Here is a 25,292-nt window from a genome sequence, read left to right as displayed (position 1 = left end):
CTTCAAAGTTGCTAAGAGACTAGATCTTAATTGTCCTCACCACAAAAAAGAAATGATAATTATGTGATGTGATGGAGGTGTTAGCTAATCCTATTGCATTATATAAATGCACCAAACCAACATGTCCTACACCTGAAGCCAGCGTCCATTAACACTAGATGTCCTATCACCCCCAGGCTCAGCCCAACCGACCAAGGAACCTGTAAGAATTGCAACCCCACTAGCTTACGAGGAGTTAACCAGCACGACCTTAGAGATATAATCACCAACTGTACCTAATGAATTCTCTAATATAAAGAATAAAGAGACAACCGCAACCACATTCTGTCTAGGTAGTGGAACCTGCGGGCTGGGAAACTTCAGGATGGCTCATGCTAAGAGCTGGACCCTGAAGAAGCCCTTTGAAGGCAGCCCTACTCATAGTAACTTTGAGTTAAAGACAGTTGAACTCCCATCCTTAAAAAATGGAGAGGTCCTGCTGGAAGCTTTGTTCCTTACCGTGGATCCTTATATGAGAGTGGCGGCCAAAAGACTGAAGGAGGGTGATATGATGATGGGGCAGCAAGTGGCCAGAGTTGTGGAAAGTAAAAACTCAGCCTTCCCAGCAGGAACTGTGGTAGTGGCTTTTTCAGGCTGGACGACGCACTCTATTTCTGATGGGAAAGATCTGGAAAAGCTACTCGCAGAATGGCCAGACACGTTACCGGTGTCTTTGGCTCTGGGAACAGTGGGCATGACAGGGCTAACAGCCTACTTTGGCCTACTTGACATCTGTGGTGTGAAGGGTGGAGAAACAGTGATGGTTAATGCAGCAGCAGGAGCAGTGGGCTCTGTGGTGGGGCAGATAGCTAAGCTCAAGGGCTGCAAAGTTGTTGGAGCAGCAGGGTCTGACGAAAAGCTTGCCTACCTCAAAAAGCTTGGATATGATGTTGCCTTTAACTACAAAACAGTAGAGTCTTTGGAAGAAACTTTGAAAAAAGCCTCTCCTGATGGTTATGATTGTTACTTCGATAATGTAGGTGGAGAGTTTTCAAACATTGTTATCCCCCAGATGAAGAAATTTGGAAGAATTGCTATATGGGGGGCCATCTCTACATATAATAGTACTTGCCCTCCTCCCCCAGGCCCACCCCCAGAGAATATTATCTATCAGCAGCTCCGCATGGAAGGGTTCATCGTCACCCACTGGCAAGGAGAGGTCCGCCAGAAGGCTCTGAAAGACTTGCTGAAATGGGTCATAGAGGGTAAAATCCAGTACCATGAATACATCATCGAAGGATTTGAAAACATGCCAGCTACATTCATGGGAATGCTGAAAGGAGATAACTTGGGAAAAACAATAGTGAAAGTATGAAAAAAATGACACACGGAATCTAGAAATCATTTGGATAATTATTTCTTTTTAACCATTTAGTAAAAATGTATACTACCTTCATCATCTAAGAAATAGTCATTGTGATGAGTTTGATCTCCCTAATAAAACACATGTAAGTGGTATGTAAAAAAAAAAAAAAAAAAAGAATAAAGAAATCTTGTCAGATCCCAAGTCTCTCAAAAGGGAAAAGACCTCGAGGGACCCGACAAAGCAGTACCAGAGAACCTGCTAGCATGATATCATGGGCATCCAACCAACAGCATCCACTTTCTCAAAAGACCCCTGCCTAAATTTTGCCCTTAAAACGCCTCCATTTGCAAGCCATCAGGGAGTTCAGGACTTCTGAGCATCAGCTCCCTGTTCCCCTGGATGATGCCACACCAATAGACAAGCTCTCTTTCTTCTCCGCAAAAGCTCAGTGTCCGTTTTTATTGGCTTGCTGCACATCGGGGAGAAAAACTCTCATTTGGTTCAGTTACACACCTTAAATTACACGATATTTTATGGCATATCTGAATTTTAGAAGCAAAAATAAAAACAAAAAACCTTGAGCTATTATAGAGTATCACAGAAAAACCTGATGAACAAAAGAAAACCACAGCTCTATTTATTGTTGCCAAGTGAAATTTGGCAGTCTGAATACCTTACCTGAATTATAATGAATGTTCAGACATCTTGAAGAAGTACCTGTAAAAGCCTCAGAATTAGAATTCGCATGTTCTTTGACCTTGGTACATGTTCACCTAAGAATGGGAATTCCTAATTCTTTTTCTGGCTTAAAAAAGGGGATGGGGAGAGGAACTCAAGAGAATCAGGAGATCCAAAAGAGTGTTACTCAGGTGGGCGCTAGAGGGAGATCATCCAGCTTCAAAGAGATTGTTCTTGGAAAAGAACACCTCTCGGGGCTGCAACAGGGAAGGAACAAGCCAGCTGGGGAGGAATATTGAGGACACATGTAAAATCCTGACTTCCCATTCAGGGCCTCCCTGAAGTTGAGAGAGGCTAGACCATTTCCAGTTTTTGAGGTTTTAGGTTGATTTTGAAAATTAAGGAACTCAAAGCCTTGTAAAAATTGTGGTATATATTGTTTAATATATACCAAATCACGACTTCTCTCCCTCTCTCTCTCTCTCTCTCTCTCACACACAGCATATGTAGCTTGACGTGGAACTTAAAAGTCTGTGAGATTGTTTGGAATTCAGCCAAGATATGGGGGTTCAGGTTATTTGTGGCTGATGTTCCCTTCTTTCTGCCCCCCAAATTTTGAATATTTGCCTCTTAGCCTGTCTTGGGAGCCATTTGCAGCCATTTCCCCCGGTATAGTCAAACATCCCCCAACATTCTTATTCATTTCCATGGTTTTAATTGCCATATGTTTGCTTATTCTCAAACATATACCCTCAGGTCTGGGGAAATTATTAAACTTTCTATGCCTCAGTTTCTGGATCTGTTAAATGGGAATAATAATGGCACTTGCCTGGTAGGCTTGTGAAGTTTAAAATTTAATTAATATATGCACCAATGTATATTGTACATATATTATACATGCATACATGTACATATATGTATGTATATACAGTACACACAAATTTGTATGCAGACATACACATAGTATGCATGTTTTATATATACATACATGTGTATAGGCTTGTGTGTATGTTAATTCATATGTACATATATGTGTATACATGAATATACAAGGAATGTGTTTATGTGTATATAAAGTGCTTGCAACATAGCACACATTGTATTATTTTCTTCTCATGCTCAGTGCTTGAACCACACTGAATCAACAGTGGTTTCCTCTCTTCTCTGCTCCTTTGCACTTGCTCCTCTCTCAGCCTAGAATAGCCTCCTATTGTCCTTCCCTTTGGCTGTCTTTCTGACTCAGATCAGGTCACCACCTTTAGGTGGCCTTAGATCACCTTCCCTCCAGTTAGGTGTCCTTTCCACATGGCAACTCTCTTCAGTATATCACCACTCCATGTAATTATTTCTTTTTTTATAATGTTTTATTTATTTATTCATGAGAGTCAGAGAGAAAGAGAGGCAGAGGCAGAGAGAGAAGCGATGCAGGACTCGATCCCAGGACCCTGGGATCATGACCTGAGCCAAAGGCAGATGCTTAACCATCTGAACCACCCAGGCGCCCCCATGTAATTATTTCTTATCTGTCCCCATCACTAGACTGTGAACTCCTTGATGGTAGCATTTGTGTCTTACTGCTTTGGTATGCTCATCATCTAGGACAGTGTCTAGGTACAGAGCAGGGCTCACAAAATATTTGTTGAACAAGTGCAATCTAAAAATATCTTCAGGCAGGGCTCATATATACATATGTAAGTGTAGACCAATGACCCCTGTGGAGAGCCTGGGCCATCTACAGGAAGGGAGGGAGGGCATAGGGTAGGTATAATGGGAGAAGCCCCTCTATTTCCCGGGTGGTGGAGGAAGGGGGCAGGGTTAGCAGGATTATGGCCAGCTTTGCAGGTGAGTGCCCTGGGTACATTTTGCTGCTCTTACCTCTGCAGTGCTGTAGGTTTCAGCCATAGCTTTGCCCCTAATTTGACTGTGATCTTGGAAAACAACTTTGCTTAACTTCAACTTCCTCATCCCCAGTTAACTACTCTACCTGCGATGGCATTTAGCTGGATCGACCTCTGCAGCAGAGTGGACTACTTCAGGCTGTGTCCCTTCTGACTGGGCAGTGTCCATGCCTTTCTAGTTGTTAGCTTCAAACAGCCACCCTAGCCCCTAGCTACATGTTAGGTATAAATGTCAAGTTGCTTTCCTTTTCATTTCATATTTCGTAAATATTAGTCATTTGCATACCACTTTCTGATTTGTCCTATATTCACATTTTTACCTAAACTAATTTTTGGCTTAACATTTTTATTTAAATTCATCACTTTTTATTTATGCCCACTTTAGCCTTGTTCTAAGCAAAAATATTCTTAAATTCATGAATTTGATATGCAAGGGGCACTTCTGAATACACGTAAAAAACTATAACAGTTACAATGTGTAATAGTCATCTGCGTGGTTTCTACAATGATCTTGGGTGATGGCACGCTCATTACCCTTTGGGAAATCTCAGACACGGGTCGTTCTCAAAGGGGGATTCCCTGGATCAACAGCATTAGCATCACCTTGGAACCTGTCAAGAATGCCATTCTCCAGCCCCACCCGATTTATTGACTCTCAGACTGAGGGTGGGGCCAGCAATCTGTGTTTTAACAAGCACCCCACGCACCCCCCCCCCCCGCCCAGGTGATGCGCTCAAGATTAACAATGCTGTCAGAGAACTTGGTACACTCCCATGAGCTGACTTCCTCTACCCAGGAGTCTCTAATTCAGACCCTTCCCCCAGCTTTGGCTCAGCCCTGCCTCCCTTCAGGACCATTCATCATTCCGGTTCAGCCACTGAGACATGAGCAACAGCACAGATGCACCTGCTTTTCCTGCAGCTAGCACAGCCTTCATTGGAACAATTTCCTTCCCACCTTATTGTTTCCCAATCTTTCAGGCACTGAGTTGATTAAATTCAGAGGAAGAAACAGGTCAAATCCTCTGTTCCATAAAAACTAGTTACCTTCTCTGTCCTCCTCATTCTGTCCTGTGAGGTGGGGTAATCTTTTTCCTTCCTTTTTCTCAGCATGGTCTTCTACATTGTCAAGGCCCTCTCCATGGGGCAGGGGGGCATGAGGACCTCAGATGTTGTGTAGGTGCCCTAAGAGGCATCTCTGGTCCTCTGAGCAGAACCACTATCCCTGAAGGGAGAATCACAGGAGCTTGTAAGCCATCTTGCTTTGCTCAGCCATTGATACTGCAGTATATATATTGATGCTGGCAGTACAAGTCCAAGGACCCAGAATGGGGTCCCACAGAACCAGTCAAGAGGGTCCTTGGCTTCGAGCAGGATAGAAATCAAATGTGAGCCAACAGGAGGTGAAAGCAGAGTTTACTGAAGATATATACAGAGAGAGATACAGACAGAGCATCTGGGACACTCAGAAAGGAAAAGAGGGAGTCTCATCTTTGCTTGGGCTCTGGGGTTTTTACTGATGATTGTCTGGTGCACTTGTCCTCTCAGACATCCAGAAACTTGTCAGAATGAGGACAAGATCCAAGTGGACATCATAAGTCACTTATTCCCTGAAGCCAGGGGTCTTGATGTTGAGATGTCTCTAGCACCAAAGGTCCGGAATATGCAGGATAACTTCCTTCCTCTGGTCCTTCTCAGCTGGTCCTTCCTTAGATGTTATCTATTCTAGAGAAATCATTAACTCCTTGTCCCTTACAAGGAGGACATATACTTTTTGCATTACAAGGCGTGTGTAGAGTGAGGTGGGGGTGCAGGTCCTGGCAAGAATAGAAGCCAGAAAAGAAGCAAAGGGAAAAAAAACAGCTTTTTCCCTTCTGGGGTCCCTTCAGTTTCTCTGTCTCAATATCACTGTTTCCTGCAGGCAGCTTCTTCATCTCTTCTCCCCCTATGCTCTCAACTATGCTGATTTCAGCTATTTCATGCTTCAGCTTCCTACCTGCCAGGGAAGCCTAACCATCTCCTCTGTTCCACCCCCACCTCTCAGAGAAGCTCTACTGTTGCATTGTTATCCCCATCCTCTGAAACACCCAGCCAACAGGTCCAAAGCTAGAACATATCACCTTTGAGGGGAGGGGAAAAAAATTTTCCCTCTACCTTTCTTGGTTGGGGCCCCTACTACAAAAGACAGATTAACAAAAGAAAAACAAACAAGTTTATTAGCTTGTATATCTCATGTATACATGGGACACACCCCGGGGAAAAATGAGAAACTCTCCAAGAGGTGGTTTAGAATTCAGGCTGAAATACCATCTTTAGCTAGAAACAAAAAGGGTATGGGGAAGGCCAGTGTATGGGGATAACCAGGGAAAGTTTGGTCCATCAGAGTTTTATTACGCAGATTTAAGTTGGAGGCTTCCCCACTGATAAGACTTTTTTAGGATTCACTCACCCCTGTCTTCCAGGTATAGAAGGGAAAAACCCTCACAAATGCAGATTTCTTTTATAAATGTAACTTTCCTTTACAAAAGGGTAACTTCTACAATGTTTTCAGAGCTTCTCCTCTGTCTGCTGTTTCTTAAAATAATCAACTCAAAACAATCTTTATGCCAAGAGGGCCTATTTGGGGATGACAAATTCTCACCCTTCACCTTCCACAATAACCCACTTATTTTCTTGCCTTTCCCATCTCAGTTAATTGAGCCAAAGTCTGTTGCATCATCCAAGCCAGAAAACCTTGCCTCTTCCTCATACACATTCAGTGGGTCAGCAAGGTGTGGGGATTCTGCCCCTTCATCCTGAATCTTTCCTCCTTGTACCCTGAAAGCCATGTTCTTAGTGAAGATCCTCAGTCCATTGAGACAATAGTTTCCAAGCTGGTCAGTCCTTTCTGCACCTGCCCCCTACTTGGCAGCTGAAGTAGATTTTAAATAACAAATCAAATCATTTGGCACTTCCCTATGAAAACTTTTTCCACTGCCACCTCCTGGATAAAGTTCAACACTCTCACAAACCAAGCCCTTGAGCACCTGATCCCAAACTTCTTTCCTGTTTTGTTCCCAAAGCATGCTGGAGTCCAACCACACAGAACCATTTGCCATTCCCAGAACACAAGAGCCTTCCTGCCTCTAGGCCTGGGATGCCTCCCCGTGGGCCCTCCTTTCCCAGTTTGGTGATTTCCCACCAGCCCATGAATCCCAGCTCTAGTGTCAACTCTGGAGATTTCTGTGACTTCTCCCCACATCCAGCCAAGCCTGGGCCCTATCCACTGTGCATCTGCAGTAGCTCTTAAATGAGGGCCCCTGCAGAGCTCCTCCCTACTAGAAGGGGATATGGTGGTCTGTCATTTGCCTTGGCCCCCCTGGGGACCAATGCAGACACTAACAAGTATTGCAGCAGCCTACGGAGATCAACCCCTTTCCAGGCTTTGGGGAGGAGATTCTCCTCTACCCTGTTAGGTTTCCTGACTGAGTCTGAAAATTAAGCTGACGAGGACAGATGAACAAGAGAAAAGCATACACATTTTTTTAAATGTTTACATGTACTTGAGAGTCTTCATAAGAGAGAAAGGTGACCAGAACAGGAAGCTTTTATACCATTTAGACAAAGAAACAGTGAATTTGTGAAGAATTGACAAGACAAAGGGATTTGGGCCAGGAGTAATCCAACTAGGGCTAGGTAGTCCTTGGAAGATAAGGGTTAGTTTAATAAGATTTGTTTGCAGATTGCTCTGATCCCATCTATGGGCTGATTGGAATCCGACTCCAGTAAAAGAAGAATTTATTTCCCGCTGACAGAAAAGGGGTAGTTTTCCCCTCAGGGTTTGTTGCTCCTTAACTGCCTTCAGCTCAATTTTTTTTTAAGGTTTATTGATTTACTTTATTTTATTTTTATTTATTTATTCTTAAGATTTTATTTATTTGAGAGAGTGAGAGAGAGAGAGAGAGAGAGAGAGAGAGCGCGCGCACACACAGGAGCAGGGGGAGGGGGAGAGGGAGAAGCAGGCTTCCTGCTGAGCAGGAAGCCGGATGCGGGCTCTATCCCAGGACCCTGGGATCATGACCTGAGCCAAAGGCAGGCGCTTAGCTGACTGAGCCACCCAGGCGCCCAAAGTTTATTGATTTATTTTCGAAAGAGAGAGAGACCATGTGCATGTGGTGGAGGGGCAGAGGGACAGAGAGAATCTCAAGCAGACTCCTGGTGAGTGCGGAGCCAACGCAGGCCCCCATCTCTCAACCCTGAGCCAAAATCAAGAGTTGGATGGTTAACTGACTGAGTCACCCAGGAAACCTCAAAATAACTTTCATGTCAAAGAGGTATAATTTGGGGTGACATATTCTGGTTTCCTTCATGGGCTACCTCATAGCCACTCTAAACATGAAGAGTTGTAAACACGTTCCAACTCCTAACAAATCTGGAAGGTCCCACATTTTGCCTCAAGTCACCAGGGCCCTGGGTGTGCTGCCATCGCATCCACACTAGGCTCGTTAGACAACATTCACCCTCTTAAGAAGCTGAGAACCCAAACCCTCTATCCCCAAACCCTGCAGCTAACTGTCTTTAGAAATTCATCCTCACTCTTCTGTCACCTCCGTTAGCATAACGAGACTCTTACCTTGGGAAAGCAAAGTTGCAAAACTTTGTTTCATTATAGAAATTCTGGAAAGTCTTGTCAAGTCATCAGCAGATAGTTTACATCCTAGATTTGCCTTACCTTGTTGTTTCCCCCAGTCATAGACTGTTATAATCCTTACCCAATCCTTACCGAAATCCTAACCAAATCCTTACCCAATCCTTCCTTCCCCAATCCTTCCCCAATCCTAACCAAACCTCCTTCTCCCCACCTCAAAAGATCTACCTTAGGGGTGTGCGGGTGGCTCAGTCAGTAGAGAATGCGTCTCTTGATCTTGGAGGTTGTAAGTTCAAGCCCCACGTTCGGTGTAGAGATTACTTAAACATAAAAAAAATCTTAAAACAAACAAGCAAACCCAAAACCTACCTTAAACCAGACCTCAAGGTCTTAATCAGACCTTCCCCTTTCCCTATCAAGACGTGATCAGACTTCCGTAGGGTGGTTTGCAATAAACTCAGCTTTGCCTTATTAACAGGTTGTTTGGGAAGCCAGCAGTCAAATGGGCTTTGTCTTCTCTAGGCTTCTCCTACCTAAAGAGGAGATTGTTAGTTTGCATTCAAAGGGAGTTTGGTTCTCTCACCAAGTTCGACAAAGAAATTCTCTATCTTTAGATGTAATGTCCGTGTGCTGTGAAAAACCTGGCCACGGCACTGAGACGATGCTTCATGTCTCTAGCTCAAAATCTTCCTTCGGCTTCTTCCTGGCAGCAAAACCCACCTGCAGATGGAAACACGATGACGTGGTGCCTTCTGAGAACTTACCAGCAGAGGGTGCTCTTGAAAAAAGAATTATTTGGAAGCCGCTTTGCGGGGACTGGAAAATTCCCACACAGGAGGCACCATTTAATTTTAATTATTGTAATTAATGGTAAATGCAAGTGGTGGAGCTTCCACAGGACATACACCAAAACGGGCACAGAGTGATAGAGGTGCCAACGGCGGGAAACCCAGCAGAGAATCTTCCCAAAGTGGCGCTCAGATGAGGATTTAAAGCCTCTGGTAGGGGTTGCCTCCTTACCAAGACTCCTTCAATAAGAGAAATTTCCCCCAAGTAATTCTGAAACCTGCCGCATTTAGCTCATGTTGCGCTAAAGTCAGAACTACTTACTTTGGCGTTCCTGAGAAATTATTCTCAACGTTCATGCAGAAAGCCCCCCTAAGCCAGGAGTTGGCAAACTTCTTCCGGTAATAATAGGTATTTTCACTTTTGCTTGCAGGCTATGCAATTTCTGTCATAACTTCCCAAGTCTGCTGTTGTAGCTCAAAAGCAGGCACAAAAATTACACAACGTATGGGAGTGGTTGTTTTCTAACAAAAGTTAATTTATGGACCCTGAAATTTTAAATTTTGTCTAATTTTCACAGGTCACAAATGTTATTCTTCTTTTGATTTTTTCCAACCATTTAAAAATGTAAAAACCATTTTTAATTTGTAGGTCATTATAGAGACCAGATTTGGCCCATAGCCCGTGGTTTGCCAAACTTCTGCTCTAAGCCATCCTTCAGCCCCCTTTAACTCCATCTGTAATTGCAACACCTCCCTGAGAGAATATCTTTGTAAATTTTTCTCCCCGAGACCATCTAGAAATATCCTCCAAAAATGATGAAACAAAACAGCTCTTTGAGGTCCTACTGTTACCGAGCAAGAGTTGTTGAAAATACTGCACTGGGTTCAGGGATTCATAAAAACACATGATTTTCAAGGGTCAACACAACTAACTACTTTTTCTGGTGTGACTATTTACTGCAAAATGCATGTTTTGCCCGGGAGGCTCTGCTGGGTCAGCACTGAACTAGCAGAGAGAATGTAAGCAAAGCCAGATACACCAGGGTCTTGGACATGTGTGTGACTGAACTGCTTCAGCTGCTCTTTCTTTCTCTGTAAGATGACGGGATGATATTCTCTACCCAAAGGGCCTTTAAGGAGGATGCCAAGAACCTGAGATGTAGTAGGCACTAAACGGACGGTAGCTTTTATTACCCAGAAGATAGAAATGAACCCTCAGAAATACTTCATCACTGTATGAGAACCAGCATATGCTCCAACGTTAGTAATGGGTTATATAGTGTCTTAGTCCATCTGGGCTGCTACTGTCACAGAATATAGTAGTCCATGTGGGCTGGATACCATAGACAGGGTAGATTATAAACAACAGAAATGCATTACAGTTTTGCAGGCTGGGAAGTCCAAGATCAGGGTATCTGGTAAGGACCTGCTTCCTGGTTCACAGACAGCTGTCTTTTCTGTGTCTTCACACAGAGGAAGGAATGAGGGATTGTTCTGGAGTCTTTTTTCTAAGGGCACTGATCCCATTCATGAGGAGTCACCCTCGTGACCTAATCACCTGTTAAAGGCCCCACCTCCAAATACCATCACCTTGGGGGTTAAGATTTCAATGGATGAATTTGTGGGGACACAAACATTCCACGTATAGAATATGGTAATACGAATGGACGGTAAGATCCTTGAGAGCGGGGCGCACACAAAGTTCCTCTTTCTCTGACTCATTTAGTGCCTGGCACCTAAAGAGGGCCTCAGTTGTTGGGGAACACCTGTGCCTTGACGGAAAGCCATGCCTTGCTCCGAGCACACGCCTCTTGGTTATCTGGTTCCCATGGGGGCTCTGCACCTTTTCTTGCCTTTGAGCTATTTTATAACTCTGTGAGTTACGGATAACTGATAGCCATGTGAAATGCTTCTTGCTTTAGATATGCAACTAAATTCTGTCTCGGGGAGGTTCAATTGACTTCTTTCTCCCTTTGCGGAAGAAGAGTTTTGTACCATTAGCAAATTCATTTCAGTATTCCTGATCTGCAAATGTCTCGGCTTTTTGACTTCTGCTTTATAACCAGTTGTAACATTTACCTGATTTCCTTATCAATAATGAGTTAAATAAAATCTTCGACATGTGTTTATTTTACACCTGTGTGAGAGGCATGATTTTTAACTATTTTGTGGAAAATTATCTCCTAACACACCATTTAATTGTGGAACTGAATTCAGGAATGTCTTTTTAGAAAACATTTGAACAGCATCCCAGGGGACAACCTAACATATTTCTGTCTTGCCCTTTTGAATCATCTTCTCTTATGTTCTACTCAGGACTCTGACGATAGCTATAAGACTTAGAATGACACATTTCCTCATCTGCAAAATAAGGGGTTGAAGGAGGAAACTGTTCATAAAGTGGCAGTTTTCAAACTTTGTGGTTGAAGGACCCCTTTCTACTTTTACAATTATTGAGAACACCCTCAAATTATTAAGGCTTTGGTTTTTGTGGGTTATATCTATTGCCATTTATCACATTGGAAAGTAAAACAGAATGTTTTTTAAAGATATGCACTTATTAATTCATTGAAGTAACAATAACAAAACCATTACATGTTAATATAAATAACATTTTTATGAAATATAACTGTGTTCTAAAACAAGAAATACAGTAAGACAAATTGCATTGTTTTACATTTTGGCAAATCCTTTTATTGCTTGGCTTAATACAAGTGCTGGATTCTCATATGTGCATTTGCATTCAATCTGCAGTGACGTCAATATTACGTAGGCTCTCGAAGCTCCATTGTACACTCATGAGAGAATGAGAATAGAAAAGGCAAATAATATCATATTGTTATAATTTTGAGCTATCAGACCCCCAGAAAGGATCTCAGGACCCTCAGGAGTTCTGGAATATTCTTTGAGACCAGCTGTTGTAAAGTAAACCAAGATGTCCCACAAGTGGAAGCAGTGATTTTTTTGATGATGGGATGTACCAGGGCATCATGCCGACCCCTTTCTTAAAGCGACAGTTTCCTTTGGCAAACAGTCTGGAACAGTAAGCTTTTTCTCATGTGTATACTTATGCAAATGCAGGAGCAACCGTTGCTCTGTGCTGGGATCCTGTGTGACAAACCCTGGTGGGATATAGCATATTCCTGGAGTCGGAACAGGGAATGGGGTGGGCGTGGGGAGGGGAAACCGAATGAGCACCATTCTTATCTCTTTCCAAGAAGCTCTGGGTGAATTCTTGAAACTGCATTTGCAAGGGCCTCTGTCCTGAGATTCTTCCTGATCCCTTCTCAAATCAGGGCTTTTGGAATGAAGCCCCTGGAAGCCTCCACTGCCACCCAGACCCTGCTTCTGACCCTTGGAGGGTCACTGGGCTCTGAGATTACAGGGAAGCAGTTGTTAGAACAGCTACTGGAAAGGGAAGGGATTTTCCCCTCCTGAAAGTCCTGAAAAAAAAAAATAAATAAACACTTCAGACCTTCCCTGTCAGACTCCTCCTTCATGGTTTTCCCTGCACGGGCTCCTCGATACCAGGAAATATTTCTTGTGCAAGTGACCACTGTCTAGGTACCAAATGACGACAGTGAAGAAGAGGCAAGGATCGACAAGAAAGAGTTCCCTGATTTCTTCCTTCCAGAAAAGCGATCCAGAGGTTTGAGGTTTACAAACAATCTACTTATTCTACAAATGAGAACAGATTCAGAACTTTCTAATAGCCTACTTCTCAAGTACTTGCATTCCAATTTCCATGATAAGATAGTAATTAAGGGTTAAATTTTTGGAATCAAGACAGATGTAGGTTCTTATCTTTGATCTCCACTTCATAGCAATGGGAACCTGGGGGAAATGTCAACCTTTCCAGATCTCAAATTCCTTAGCTATAAAATGGAGGGGAATTAGTTCGAGTGTCCCCCGAAGCAGAGCCTGGACCTAGACCTTGGGCGAACATAGTTTAATGATGGTGAGGGTGATCTCAGAAAGCAGAAAAGTAGGAAGAAAAAAAACTGAGACAGATCAGAGGGAAAAAATCAATAGGGTGTGTTCCTGGGCTGGTTACTGTTCTGGACAATTGAGGCTCAATCCTGTCAGAGACCCTCTGAGAAACCATATGAAATGTACCCCAGCATTATCTTCTGAAGAGTGGGTGCCTGAGACATTAATCTCATCCCTCATTGCTTGAGGATTGCCTCTGGGGGGGGGGGGGGAATGAATTTCCCCAGGGAAGAATGAATCTCCACCACAACTGTGGCTGAAATCAAAGTGGGTCACTGGATGTGACACGAGACACATAAGATATCTGCTACAGGAGATAGATGACATCCGTGTCATAGAGTCACCGTGAGCATGAAACGCAACGGTATCTTAAAATGTTGAGCATTGTGTCAGGCACATGGTTAAGCGCCTAATAAGTGTTTGCTTGATTGTTGCTGTTATTATGGCAGTCGTCATCATGATTATGATCATTGCACTTTCTTGAATGAGAGACACAGGGGTACCTTGATGGCTTAGGGGACTCCAGGAATGATACCCAATCCACAGCCTCTCTCTTCCGTACCGCAGCCTGTATGATTTACCATGACCTAGGGCCAGTTGTTGTCATTATCACAGTACTCTTATTTTCTCCTTTTTTGTTTGTGCGTGCGTGTTTTGCCAAAATTCGGGCACATTCGGGCACGAAGATAAGGCACCTTCTGTCAGTCATATGGGTGGAAAAAAGGCTGCTAACCGTTGCTCTGGAGCAGCTCTGTCTAATAAGACTTTCTACGGTGATGGAAATGTTCTAGCTCTCTGCTATCCCATACGGTAGCCACTAGCTGCATGTGGCTCTTAGACACTTGAGATATGGCTAGTGTGGCTGAGGCACTGAATTTTTACTTTTATCCCATTCTAGTTAATTTCCGTCTCAGTTTAAATATCCACATGTAGACACAGTAGAGGGCACTTAAGGATGGTGTTCCCAGGGCATGATGGAAAAGACCCTGCCCCTGGGGCTAAAATGAAGGTGATGCGGCCAGTGGTGTAATTCACCTGGCCCCTGGGCCCACAGGTGCCCACTAGATCTCACTTCTGGTTTGGAGGGTGGTGGTATCCCTGGGCTCAAGGAGCTGCTGACTGAAGAGAATGAAGTCCCAGCAACACTAGCTGGCGCCAGTTTGGAGGAAGAGAGGCCACAAGCTCAGTGCAGTTTGGATCACTGTTCTGGGCACAGAGCCAATTGCTGACCATCGTGCGGCAGAGAGCCGCCTTCTTAGTTGCCTTTGGAAGGCTCGCAAGACCAGCGTTTACTAGTTGTGCCTCTAACTTGTCCCATTTCTCTATGCAGGCGTGGGTGCCATGCTGAACCCACAGTACTTGGCAATGATCGCTAATGTTCTCAAGGGCGGTGCAAGGCACTGAGGGCTGTTCAACTGGTGTTTTCTACTCCCAAGGAAATTAGGGTTTAACCAGAAAGACAAGATTTTCATATAAATAAGCCACGGATTCTAGCATCACCTCCTCTGCCCTCCTCCCCTCAGCTACCAGTGTTCTACAACTGTTCATTCCGATTAGTAATTGACTATTTCCTGGTCTCCTTCCGCCACTAAACCACAAAGTGCCTGAAGGCAGGGGTGCAGTGTCTACCCCAGCACATGTCTCATACACAGTCAAATACTAAATTATTTGAGGCTGATGACAGGGCAATAGGAGTCGAGAGGAAAGAGATAAGTATTTCCTGAAGTCATTCACCGACAGTATGGAGTTCAGATGAGGTTTGAAAAATGAGCAAGAATTATTTACTTGAGGAGTTGAGTAATGGCATTCCACGGGCCATAAACCAAGACATGGAGGTAGGATTGAAAATATTATATTTATGGGAGACAAGACGAACCCACAAGAAAGTTTAGAAAACAAGGTAGAATTAGTAGGGTGGGGCTTGCCTCCCCAGGGCCCGAGTGTGGATCTGCTGGGTTGGTAAGAGCACCACAAAGCAGTGCACCCAGGGTGTCTGAGTGTGCTGGAACTGGAGGGTGCTTCCAGGAGTCTGGAAAGATGGGGTTGGCATCACTTGTTTCTGCCTTTAACCTTCCATCTCTCTTCCTCTAGAGGTAGCGCTTCAATCTCCTTAGACCCACTGTTCTGCCCCTATGGTACAGTGACCCCACCTCCATGCCCGGGGTTCAGGGATGGGTGGGATCGCAAACCAGATCCAGCCAATAAGAGTCTTAGGAAGTGTTGCCCGGATATAACCAGGGACTTGTGCTGGAGCTGTTATTATCTTTCTTCTGTGATTGCTCAACTGGTGAGAGCAAGCCTGGAATTGCTGATACTATACTGAGGCTGCAGGGGAGAGTCTGTCTGAGACTTAAACCAGTGCAGGAGGAAGCAGGACCAAAGGACAAAGAAAGACATCTGATGACATCGTCTTAGCTCCTGGATCCAGCTGAGCCTGAAGTGGGACCTATTTCTGAGCTCTTCAGTTTCAGTTAGGTTCCTGCCACTTGCAACCAAAGGAGTCCTGATTAACGAATACCCAGGGTGGGTGGGATGGCTCAGAGTGAAAGGAGACGAGTCAGAGTGGCCACACCAGCAGGTGTTGCAGGAATTCAGATGTAAGGTACCGAGGGTCTGAACCAGAGGGGTATGGTGGCCGAAAGGAAAGGAGGTGAGTCAAGCGGTGAGAAGGAACTATCGAGACTTTCTTCTCTTCAAAAGTTGTGCAAGCAGCGTCTAATGATTCTTTATCACCTCTTCCTTCGTGATGCCTCCATACCTTCTCTCTTTCATTTGGTTTTGACAACTTGAAGCAAATGAAGCAGGTATTCTTGTCCCCATTTTATAGTGTGGAGAAGTTAAAGGACTTGCCCAAGGTCATAGGGGAACTCTGGAGCCTAGTTCTGATTCTCTAGCTCATGCTAGGTGGGCTCTTGCACGGGTACAGTATGAAGACACCAGGCATCGTCTTTCTGTCACCTTAGGACAGCAGTGCATCCCCACCCCCAGCACCCCCAGGACATGGAGAAACAGTAGGAGTTCTTACCGAGGAAAGGTCTGGGAGCCCATGACCCTTTTCATTAAAAATAAATTCTGCCTGAGTCTCCTGGTTCTAAATAGAAGAAAATGTAGATTTGGGGCAGAACCGAAGGGAAAGGGATTTCCCTTGGCAAATTATTTGCAATTTGTGGATTGGAGCTGACCCAGCTCCAATTCCCACGTCATTGTAAGTACTGTCTAAAATGTGACCAGCTTATTAAAGAACCAGAGCTGGAGGCAATCCTTTCACATGGGCTCAACAAAACAGGAGCAGAGTTAAAACCCACCAGCTGCCTCCAAACAGCGTCTCGTGTCCAGGATCTGTCTACATTTTCACCCACAGGTTCTATGTCTACTCCTGGTCAGGCACCTCCTGAGGCTCTGGGAATAAGAGTGAGCATACCCACGATTGGTTTGTGCCTTTCGTTAGGCATTGTGAAAAGCTACCTGTAGCAAATACTGACGTTGGTGGTCCTCAGGCTACAGCCTGCAGTGGAGCCAGTGCAGAAATTCTGAGTGGGGCCCATCATCTGCCTCTTTAATCGTGATTCTGAAGCAGGTGGTCCAGGGACCATTGTCTGCGAAACAGTGATGTATGTGGACAAGTGCACTAACTCCCAAGTGGCCCCTTTATCAGTTTTAGAGATGCTGCTGTCCCTGACACAAGTCCTGGGAGAGCCAGCACTCCCTTCTTTACTAACAGGGTCTATCACTCCCTGGCATCATTTGAGGGACATACAGAAGGTTTTGTTGATGAAGAATATCTCTGAGGAGCTGCTGAATCTACAATTCTAGGCATTTTGTCTCCTCCAGTACTCCTTTTAAATCGTGAACAACTTAGGGAGAAGAGCACTCTCTGTGGTTTGCTTTTTTGTTGTTGTTTTTGTTTTTGTTTTTGTTTTTGGTGAAGGAAAAATCCCAGTGTGGCACACTCACAGCACAGTAGAGTTGTATCGCGGCTCATCTGTCCTCGTAGTCCAGCCTGCCAGAGCCCCGGGCTCTTCCTCATCAGCTTCCTCTGTCCCCAGGCATAGGCCTCTAAGATGTAGGGACCCAGGGAGAAAGGCTTTTAAAGAATCTCATGTGAATCCTTCCTTAGAGCACCTCTATTAACAAAATCCTAAGAAAATGAATGGATTATCCTATTTCCCCACCCATCCTGTTCAAATTAACCTTGAAATCGATGAGTGAGCTGGCCCCCAGGCCCTCACAATGAAATCGACTGCATATGAAATGAATTTGAAAATTCCATTTATTAAAACAAATACATTGTCCATGTGGGATGAAAATGTGCACATCACATTCAGGTTTTCCTGCTTTAACATTCCTGTATTTCCCTCTCTTTGAAAGACACACTCCATAGATCTTATATAGGAAAAAGGTGAACAATCCTTGGGTTGGGAAAACATTAATGATACGTAACAATTCACCATTGCCAGGAGCAGCTTGAAGCAAATATTAAAAAAAAAAAAAAGAAAGAAACAACTACAAAAACTAAGGCAGCACGCTCAATTTCCCCAAATCTCATTTCTGAATAGGAGCATGTTGGAGAAATGGTTTTTAATTATTCCTTGGTAAGCAATCTGCTTCAAATATTATTATCAAAATTAACCTCAGATCAAAGTACTGTTTTGCAACCTCTAATTTAAATTAAATAGTACTTGGTTTAAAATCGAAAAAGAAAAGAAAAGAAAAGAAAAGAAAAGAAAGAAAGAAAGAAAGAAAGAAAGAAAGAAAGAAAGAAAGAAAGAAAGAAAGAAAGAAAGAAAGAGGAATGAATGAATGAATGAATCAGAGTTAATACTGAGGGTTATTGTTAGAGTTTAAACTAACTGCATGACAGATTTTCATTACCATCCAATACATTATATACAGAAATTAGGGCCTTGAATAATTAAGTTAAATTTTCCTATTAGTTATTCCTTAAGATAAAGTTATGCTGGTGGAAATGATCCTTGAATTTCTAACAGAATTAAAGCTCTTTAGAGGTATAAGTCATCAAAAGATTTCTTTCCCCCTTAACAAGTAAAAATACCGATAAGCAAAAACTCATATAAAGACTCTGGTATTTTAATACCATACTACAGGACATGAAGTTATGAAAAAGCCGAAACATTTCCCTTAAACTTAATTTCAGATGGGCTGTACATTTTCTGCTCTTTCTCTTTTGTAAACAAGGTCACAAGTTTGGAACTTCCGTAACTTTTAACTATCAGAGCTGTATTATAGTGCTTCCTTCAAGTTTTAATTCCATTTTAATTGCTCCAAAGATCTAGATTTACATAAAAAATATAAAGCATTCCTCTAAGAAAAATAAATGCTGTGGATTATGAAAATCCTTGGGATCTTACAATGACACCTTAATCACCATCAAAAGGTGCTTCATTCACAGTTGTTTTTATGTGACCACATATGCAATTCATGTTTTGGCTAATTTTAAAAATGTGATACGGTTTTAGCTGATTCCACAGTATTACTAAGCTAAAGGTACAATACTGTATGTAGTTTAGTAAATACTCTGCCGGGGTCTTCCCACTAAATCTTCGTTAGTGTCTCGCTGACTGTAACAACATTCCAAGGTTTGAACAGAAGCATCTTGTTATAGAAGTAGATTTGTACATTTTGCAAATATCTTAGCATTCCTTTGCCCCTGCCCCAGGTGTGAGCTTTATTTGGATGTATTTATTCTTTTACCATCATGCCCATAAAAGGAGCTAAGGAAAATATTTATTAACTCTTTCAAAATCTGTCCTTGTCATATTAACCTTTTATATCTTCTCCTTTCCTTCCTCTCCATTTTTTTTGCCTTGGACCCATTTATTCCCATCCATTTTTTTTTTTTAAACAGAAGGAAGAGAACAGAAAGAGAATAGAATTAATTTGGAAATGGTCTTTTGCAATTTCAAAGTAAACAGCAAGCTGTAAGACCAGTCCTCTTTTGCCTGGGAATGGCACAGAAAAAAGTGATGCAGGTTTCCAGGACCTTCCATTACTGATGAAGGCTAGAGCTGTAATGAAAAATCACTTTCAGTATCATCTCTTAGAAAGAGAGAGTTGTAAATAAAGAGTGAGAGACTCTAACAAACAAGATGGAGAACAAAACCAGAAAAGGTTCTATTGCAAAATTTGGTGAGTGAAAAGCGAAGACAATCCGAGTGGCAAAAGAGAGCCAGAACCCTTTCTGGTGGTGCTGGCTGGGGGTGGGGGCGCATCTGCCCCCTTCTCCCAGCAGGTGAACAGCTAGGATTCTGAGAATGGGTCTTCTCTGGAGCCATTGGTTTATTTCTCCTGATACTTGAACAAACAGAAAGTGTTCTTTCAATCTAGAATTTCCATGATGCAGGGAAAGATGAAATTGGCTCTTACTCTATGACAAAAATGCCTCCCCATTGATGGTGAATCCTTCCTTCCCTCTCCTGCTTGGTGGTTCCTGTGCTGCCCTGGATCCTGGATACAACCAAAATGCTTTGGATTCTGGAAAATACGTTGAAGAGGCGTTTATGCCACTGTGAACTCAGAGGTATTTTAGGCATGGCTAAGGCTCTGAAGTAATCTCAGTTTTCAAGACACTGAGTTTTTCTTCTCCAGCTTCTTTTCTCTCTCGTTCCTGTTCCAAACTTGAGTGAAACAACAAACCTTCTGAATGGATGTAACATAGGGACATTTTCATGCAGTATTACTCAAAAATTGTCACAAATATATGAAAGCACCAGTCACAACACATGATTTACTTTTACTTGCAGAATCAAAGCTATCATGTACAAATGTTAGGAACTGTGATAATAGAACACAGACAACCGGCATTTTTTGTTATTACCATGAAGACAAACCACGGGGAATGGCTCCCTAAACATTTGGGTGCTCATCCTTGGAGTTGTCTTACAGACAAGTCCAGTCTTCTCTCTGTACTACTCTAATGGGAAGGGTGGAAGGAGGGGCAGGGGAGAAGGAAAAAAGAAAAAAGGCACAAAGACTAAACAATGCCATTAAACCAAACCGCAGCTACACTGGACAATTCAGCTTATCAAAGGGTATTCTAAAGGCAATATTCATTCCAAGAAGGTCATACATATCTTAGTTCAGTACAGCTGTCTGTTTTTATTTTTATTATTATTTTTTTAAATATGAAGCAGAAACATAAGGTTTGCGGAGGGATAGCAGAAAAGAAATGAGGCGGATTTTATCTTTACATATTCCCCTCCTCCAGGCAGTTCTGCAGCTATCAGATCTCTTAACTCGGGATGTGGTTTGGCTTTCATTCTCATCAAGGGGACCGGTTCTTTAAACATGCATAGCCTGGAGTTTCCAGGATGGTTCTCCTCCCTCTCTTTAAACGCTGTGGACTAGAAAGGCGCCCACTTTGCTAAAAACTCGACATCAGTGTCCCAGGAGCCTTGAGGCTCTTCAGGCTCCTCGTGAAGACTTAAAGGATGGCGCAGAAAAACTTCTTCTCCCTAAATGGGTTTTCTGAAGCCGGGACGGGGGTCAGCAGGGGGTCTTCCTTGGCATGCGCCTCGCAGTAGGCCATCAAGTCTGCGGCAGCCTTGGATACCTGAAGAAGGGGACAAAAACAACCCGCCCTTAAGAGGAAGCATTTGCGGAAGCACTGACGCATGCGCAAGCAGCCAGGGCCGACTTCTGGGTCCCGCCCCAGGACTTGGGCTCCCCTCGGGGCTCTGCGGGTGTCACCAGCTCGCGGGGAAGTCAGGGGGGTCGCTCAACCTCCTTAGGGCCTCCGTTTCCTTATCTGCAAAGAAGGGCGTTGGTGATCTCGATCTCACGGGGCTGTCTCCGGCAGGTCCCACGTCCGGGACTAGGGCAGGGTGAGTGAGGCTCTTAGGGCACAAATGGAATGGGGTGCTCACTGTTAGGGTCATGTGATAATCAACCCTGCGTTTGTACAACTTTGACAATGGAGGTCTCCTTGAATTGTGTGCCTCCTTACTCGCCTCACCCTAGTCCCAGCCCTGGCTGCAAGGGTTAAATGAGATAATCCACGGAAATAGCTTAGGCACATAGTCGGTTTTCCACACAGAATGCATGAAGCCATGTTGATTTCCTTTTTATTTTTATTTATGTATTTTTATGTATGTATGTATTTAAAAAATGTATTTATTTATTTGAGAGAGTGAGCGCGCAGGAGCAGGGTAGGGGGCAGGGAGGGCAAGGGCAGAGGGAGAGGGAGAAGTAGACTCCCCGCTGAGCAGGGAGCCCCTGGCGTGTCTCCATCCCAGGACCCCTGGATCACGACCTGAGCCGAAGGCGGATGCTTAACCAACTGAGCCACCCAGACTCAGTTTTTATATATTATATCATTATATATAATTTATTATACATCTGAAATATATATTACTTCAGTCTGGTACTGTATCCTTTAGGGAGTCCCACTGCGAGGCTGGTCAGTGATTTCAGTGATGCAGTTATTTCTCACATTCCTGTAGCTTCTTCTTGGGAATGGTCTGGAATACCTTCCTTCAACCAGCCTTCAGAATGGCAAATTTTCACTACTTGAGGGTGGACTTAATTTGGGAAAATAAACTGAAGGTCAATTATAACCATATCTGGGGGCTAGGTGGATGATCCACCTGAGGAATGTCAATTTGGGCTCAATAACCATAAAGTTAAGAGTCACTTTCTTACATGACACAATATACTTGCTGTGGAGATCACTCCAAGAGTTTTTAACATCACTGTACTACCAGGATAGCCTTTCAAAGTGAATACTGAAAGGATAATCCTCTGTAAGATTGGGATGGATGATATCACTGCTAAAAAAAATTCACTGCCCCACCCTACAGGTGGATTACACATACCCACACAATGACATCAGACTTGCTCCGCCAATGAGATGTGAGAGAAGTGATGTGGGTCATTTTGGGGCAGAAGCGTAAAGAACCAATACATCATTTGCAATGCTCTTTCTGCCAATCTGTCCAACTGAAATAATTTACTGAGAACCACCTTAATTGATTCAGAGGTTTTAACAAAAGACACAGTGGCCACACCCTTGATTTGTTCCTTGCCTTATGGTTGCGTTGATTAGAGCTTTGTCACTTAAAAGACCTTTCAATTTTATGGTTTAATGCTTTCCTCTTCTAACCCCCTAAGTCTTTGAATTTTCGGACTCTCTGTTCCTTTCATCACGGGCCAGACAGAGGCAATATTCTGGGTAGAGGCTGCTGCATCTGCCAGGGTCACTGCTCAAAGTGACATGGTGTGGAGTGGCAGCTGATCTGCAAAGGACATGTAGTGGGAATAAGAAGTATAACTTTGTTGTTGTAAGCCCCTAAGAATGGGAGAGGACCTTTTGTTACTGCAACAAAATCCAGTCTACTCTGACTGATGTAAAGAGGTATAGGTATTAGTGTGTTAGTTTCTTCGATTTGCCTTAACAAATTGCCACAAACTGGGTGACTTAAAACAACAGAAATTTATTCTCTGACAGTTGGTGCTAGAGACTGCAAGTTCAAAATCAAGGTATCAGCAGGGTTGGTTTCCACTGGAGGCCCAAGGAGAATCTGTTCCATGCTTCTTAGCTAGCGCCTGGTGGTTTCAAGCAATCCTTGGTGTCTCTTGGCTTGTAAATGTATCACACCAATCTCTGCCCATATCTTTACATAGCCTTCTGTCCTGTATGTCTCTGTTCATGGCATTCTCTTGTCTGTGCCCAAATCTCCTACCTACATATCACTGGATTAGGGCCCACCCTAATCCACTATGAGCTCATCTCAACTTGATTACATCTAGAAATATCCTACTTCCAAATAAGATCACATTCTAAGGTTCCAGGTAGGTTTAGGGGACACTGTCCAATGCAGTATAGTTGTGTAAAAGTCAGTCAGCCTCACTTTCTTTTTGCATTTAAAATAATCTTTTATTTACTTTTCCCCAGCTTTATTGAGATATAATTGATAGATAACAGTGTGTAGCTTTAAGGTGTATATTGCAATGATTTGATACACTACTATATTGTGAAATGATAACTACAGTAGGTTAATTAACACCTCACATAATTACCTTTTTCTTTATGTGTATGGTGAGAGCATTTAAGATCTACTCTTTTAGCAATCTGCATGTATATAATACAGTACTGTTAACTGTAGTAATCGTGCTGTGGATTCTATCCCCAGAATTTATTCATCTTATAATGGGTAGTTTATAGCCTTTGATCAACCTCTCCCCATTTCCTCACCATCCAGCCCCCGGCAACCACCATTCTACTGTTTCTGTGAGTTGGATTTTTTAGGCTTCACATGATATCATACAGTATTTGCTTTTCTCTGTCTGACTTATCTCACATGGCATAGTGCCCTCAAGTCCATCATATTATCACAAATGGCCAGATTTCCTTCTTTCATGGCTGAATATTCCATTGTATGTATATATCACATCTTCTTTATCCATTCATCTACAGATGAACACTTAGGTTGTTTCCATATCTTGACTATTGTGAATAACACTGCAATGAATATGGGGGTGGAGATAACTCTGTGAAATTCTGATTTTATTTCCCTTGGCCATATATCCAGAACTGGGATAGCTGGATCATAGGGTAGTTCTACTTTTAACTTTTTGAGGACCCTGCATAGTGTTTTCCATAGTGGTTGCACCATTATACATTCCCACCAACAGCACATAGGATTCCCTTTTCTCCACATCTTCACCAACACTTGTTATCACTTATCTTTTTGATAATAGCCATCCTAACGGGTGTGAAGTGATATCTCGTGCTTTTGATTTGCATTCCACTAATTAGTGTTTTGAACATCTTTTCACATACCTGATGGCCAGTTATATGTCTTCTTTGGAAACATGTCAACTCAGTTACTCTGCCCATTTTTTAATCAGATTTTTTTCCTTGCATGAGTTCTTTATATATTTTGGATATTAACTCTTTACCATATATATGGTTTGCAAATATTTTCTCCTTTTCCATAGGTTGCCTTTTCATTTTGTTGATTGTCTTTTGCTGTGCAGAACCTTTTAGTCTCATGCAGACCCCTTATTTGTTTTTGCTTTTGTTGCATGTATGTTTGCTGTCATATTCAAGAAATCATGGCCAAGACCAATGTCAAGGAGCTCACCCCATTTGTGTTCTTCTAGGAGTTTTATAGCTTCAGGTCTTATATTTAAGCCTTTGAACCATTTTGAGTTAATTTTTGTGGGTGGTGTAAGATGTGGATCCTGTTTTGTTTTTTTTTTTAATTTATTTATTTGACACAGAGAGATATAGCGAGAGAGGGAACACAAGCAGGGGGAGTGGGAGAGGGAGAAGCAGGCTTCCCGCGGAGCAGGGAGCCCAATGTGGGGATCGATCTCAGGACCCTGGGATCATGACCTGAGCCGAAGGCAGACGCTTAACGACTGAGCCACCCAGGCACCCCGGATCCCGTTTCATTCTTTTGCATGTGATTATCCAATTATCCCAACACATTTATTGAAAGGATGACCTTTCCCTACCAGGTATTCTTGGCTCCCTTGTCAAATATTAGTTGATGGTATATACTAGGGTTAATTTATTGGCTCTTTTATTTGGTTCCATTGGTCTGTGTGTCTATTTTTTTTTATTTTATTATGTTATGTTAGTCACCATACAATACATCATTAGTTTTTGATGTGGTGATCCACGATTTATTGTTTTCATATAACACCCAGTGCTCCATTCAGTACGTGCCCTCCTTAATACCCATCACCGGGCTAGCCCATCCCCCCACCCCCCTCCCCTCTAGAACCCTCAGTTTGTTTCTCAGGGTCCATAGTCTCTCATGGTTCATCTCTCCCTCTGATTTGCCCCCCCTTCATTTTTCCCTTCCTTCTCCTATTGTCCTCCATGCTGTTCCTTATGTTCCACAAATAAGGGAAACCAGATGATAATTGACTTTCTCTGTTGACTTATTTCACTTAGCATAATCTCCTCCAGTTCCATCCATGTTGATGTAAAAGTTGGGT

The 25,292-nt window shown here is 43.1% G+C and overlaps 1 protein-coding gene and 1 pseudogene across 2 annotated transcripts in view; one reads left to right on the top strand and one right to left on the bottom strand.

Moving 5' to 3' along the window:
• Positions 1 to 336: 336 nt before the first annotated feature.
• Positions 337 to 1,490, top strand: LOC112822400 (prostaglandin reductase 1 pseudogene; annotated as a pseudogene).
• Positions 1,491 to 17,577: 16,087 nt separating this feature from the next.
• Positions 17,578 to 25,292, bottom strand: part of GNG2 (G protein subunit gamma 2) — a 122,945-nt gene continuing 115,230 nt past the window's right edge. For both annotated transcript variants that reach the window (XM_025870049.2, XM_073895221.1), the window contains one exon: positions 17,578 to 20,895. In XM_025870049.2, coding sequence (XP_025725834.1) covers positions 20,767 to 20,895 — 129 coding nt within the window. In that variant the 3' untranslated portion in view covers positions 17,578 to 20,766. The remainder of the gene's footprint in view (positions 20,896 to 25,292) is intronic.

This window comes from Callorhinus ursinus, unplaced genomic scaffold, assembly GCF_003265705.2.
Source record: "Callorhinus ursinus isolate GAN/ISIS: 27379988/994484 unplaced genomic scaffold, GSC_fseal_2.0 scaffold8, whole genome shotgun sequence".
NCBI lineage: Eukaryota > Metazoa > Chordata > Mammalia > Carnivora > Otariidae > Callorhinus > Callorhinus ursinus.
This window is presented reverse-complemented; position numbering and strand designations above follow the sequence as displayed.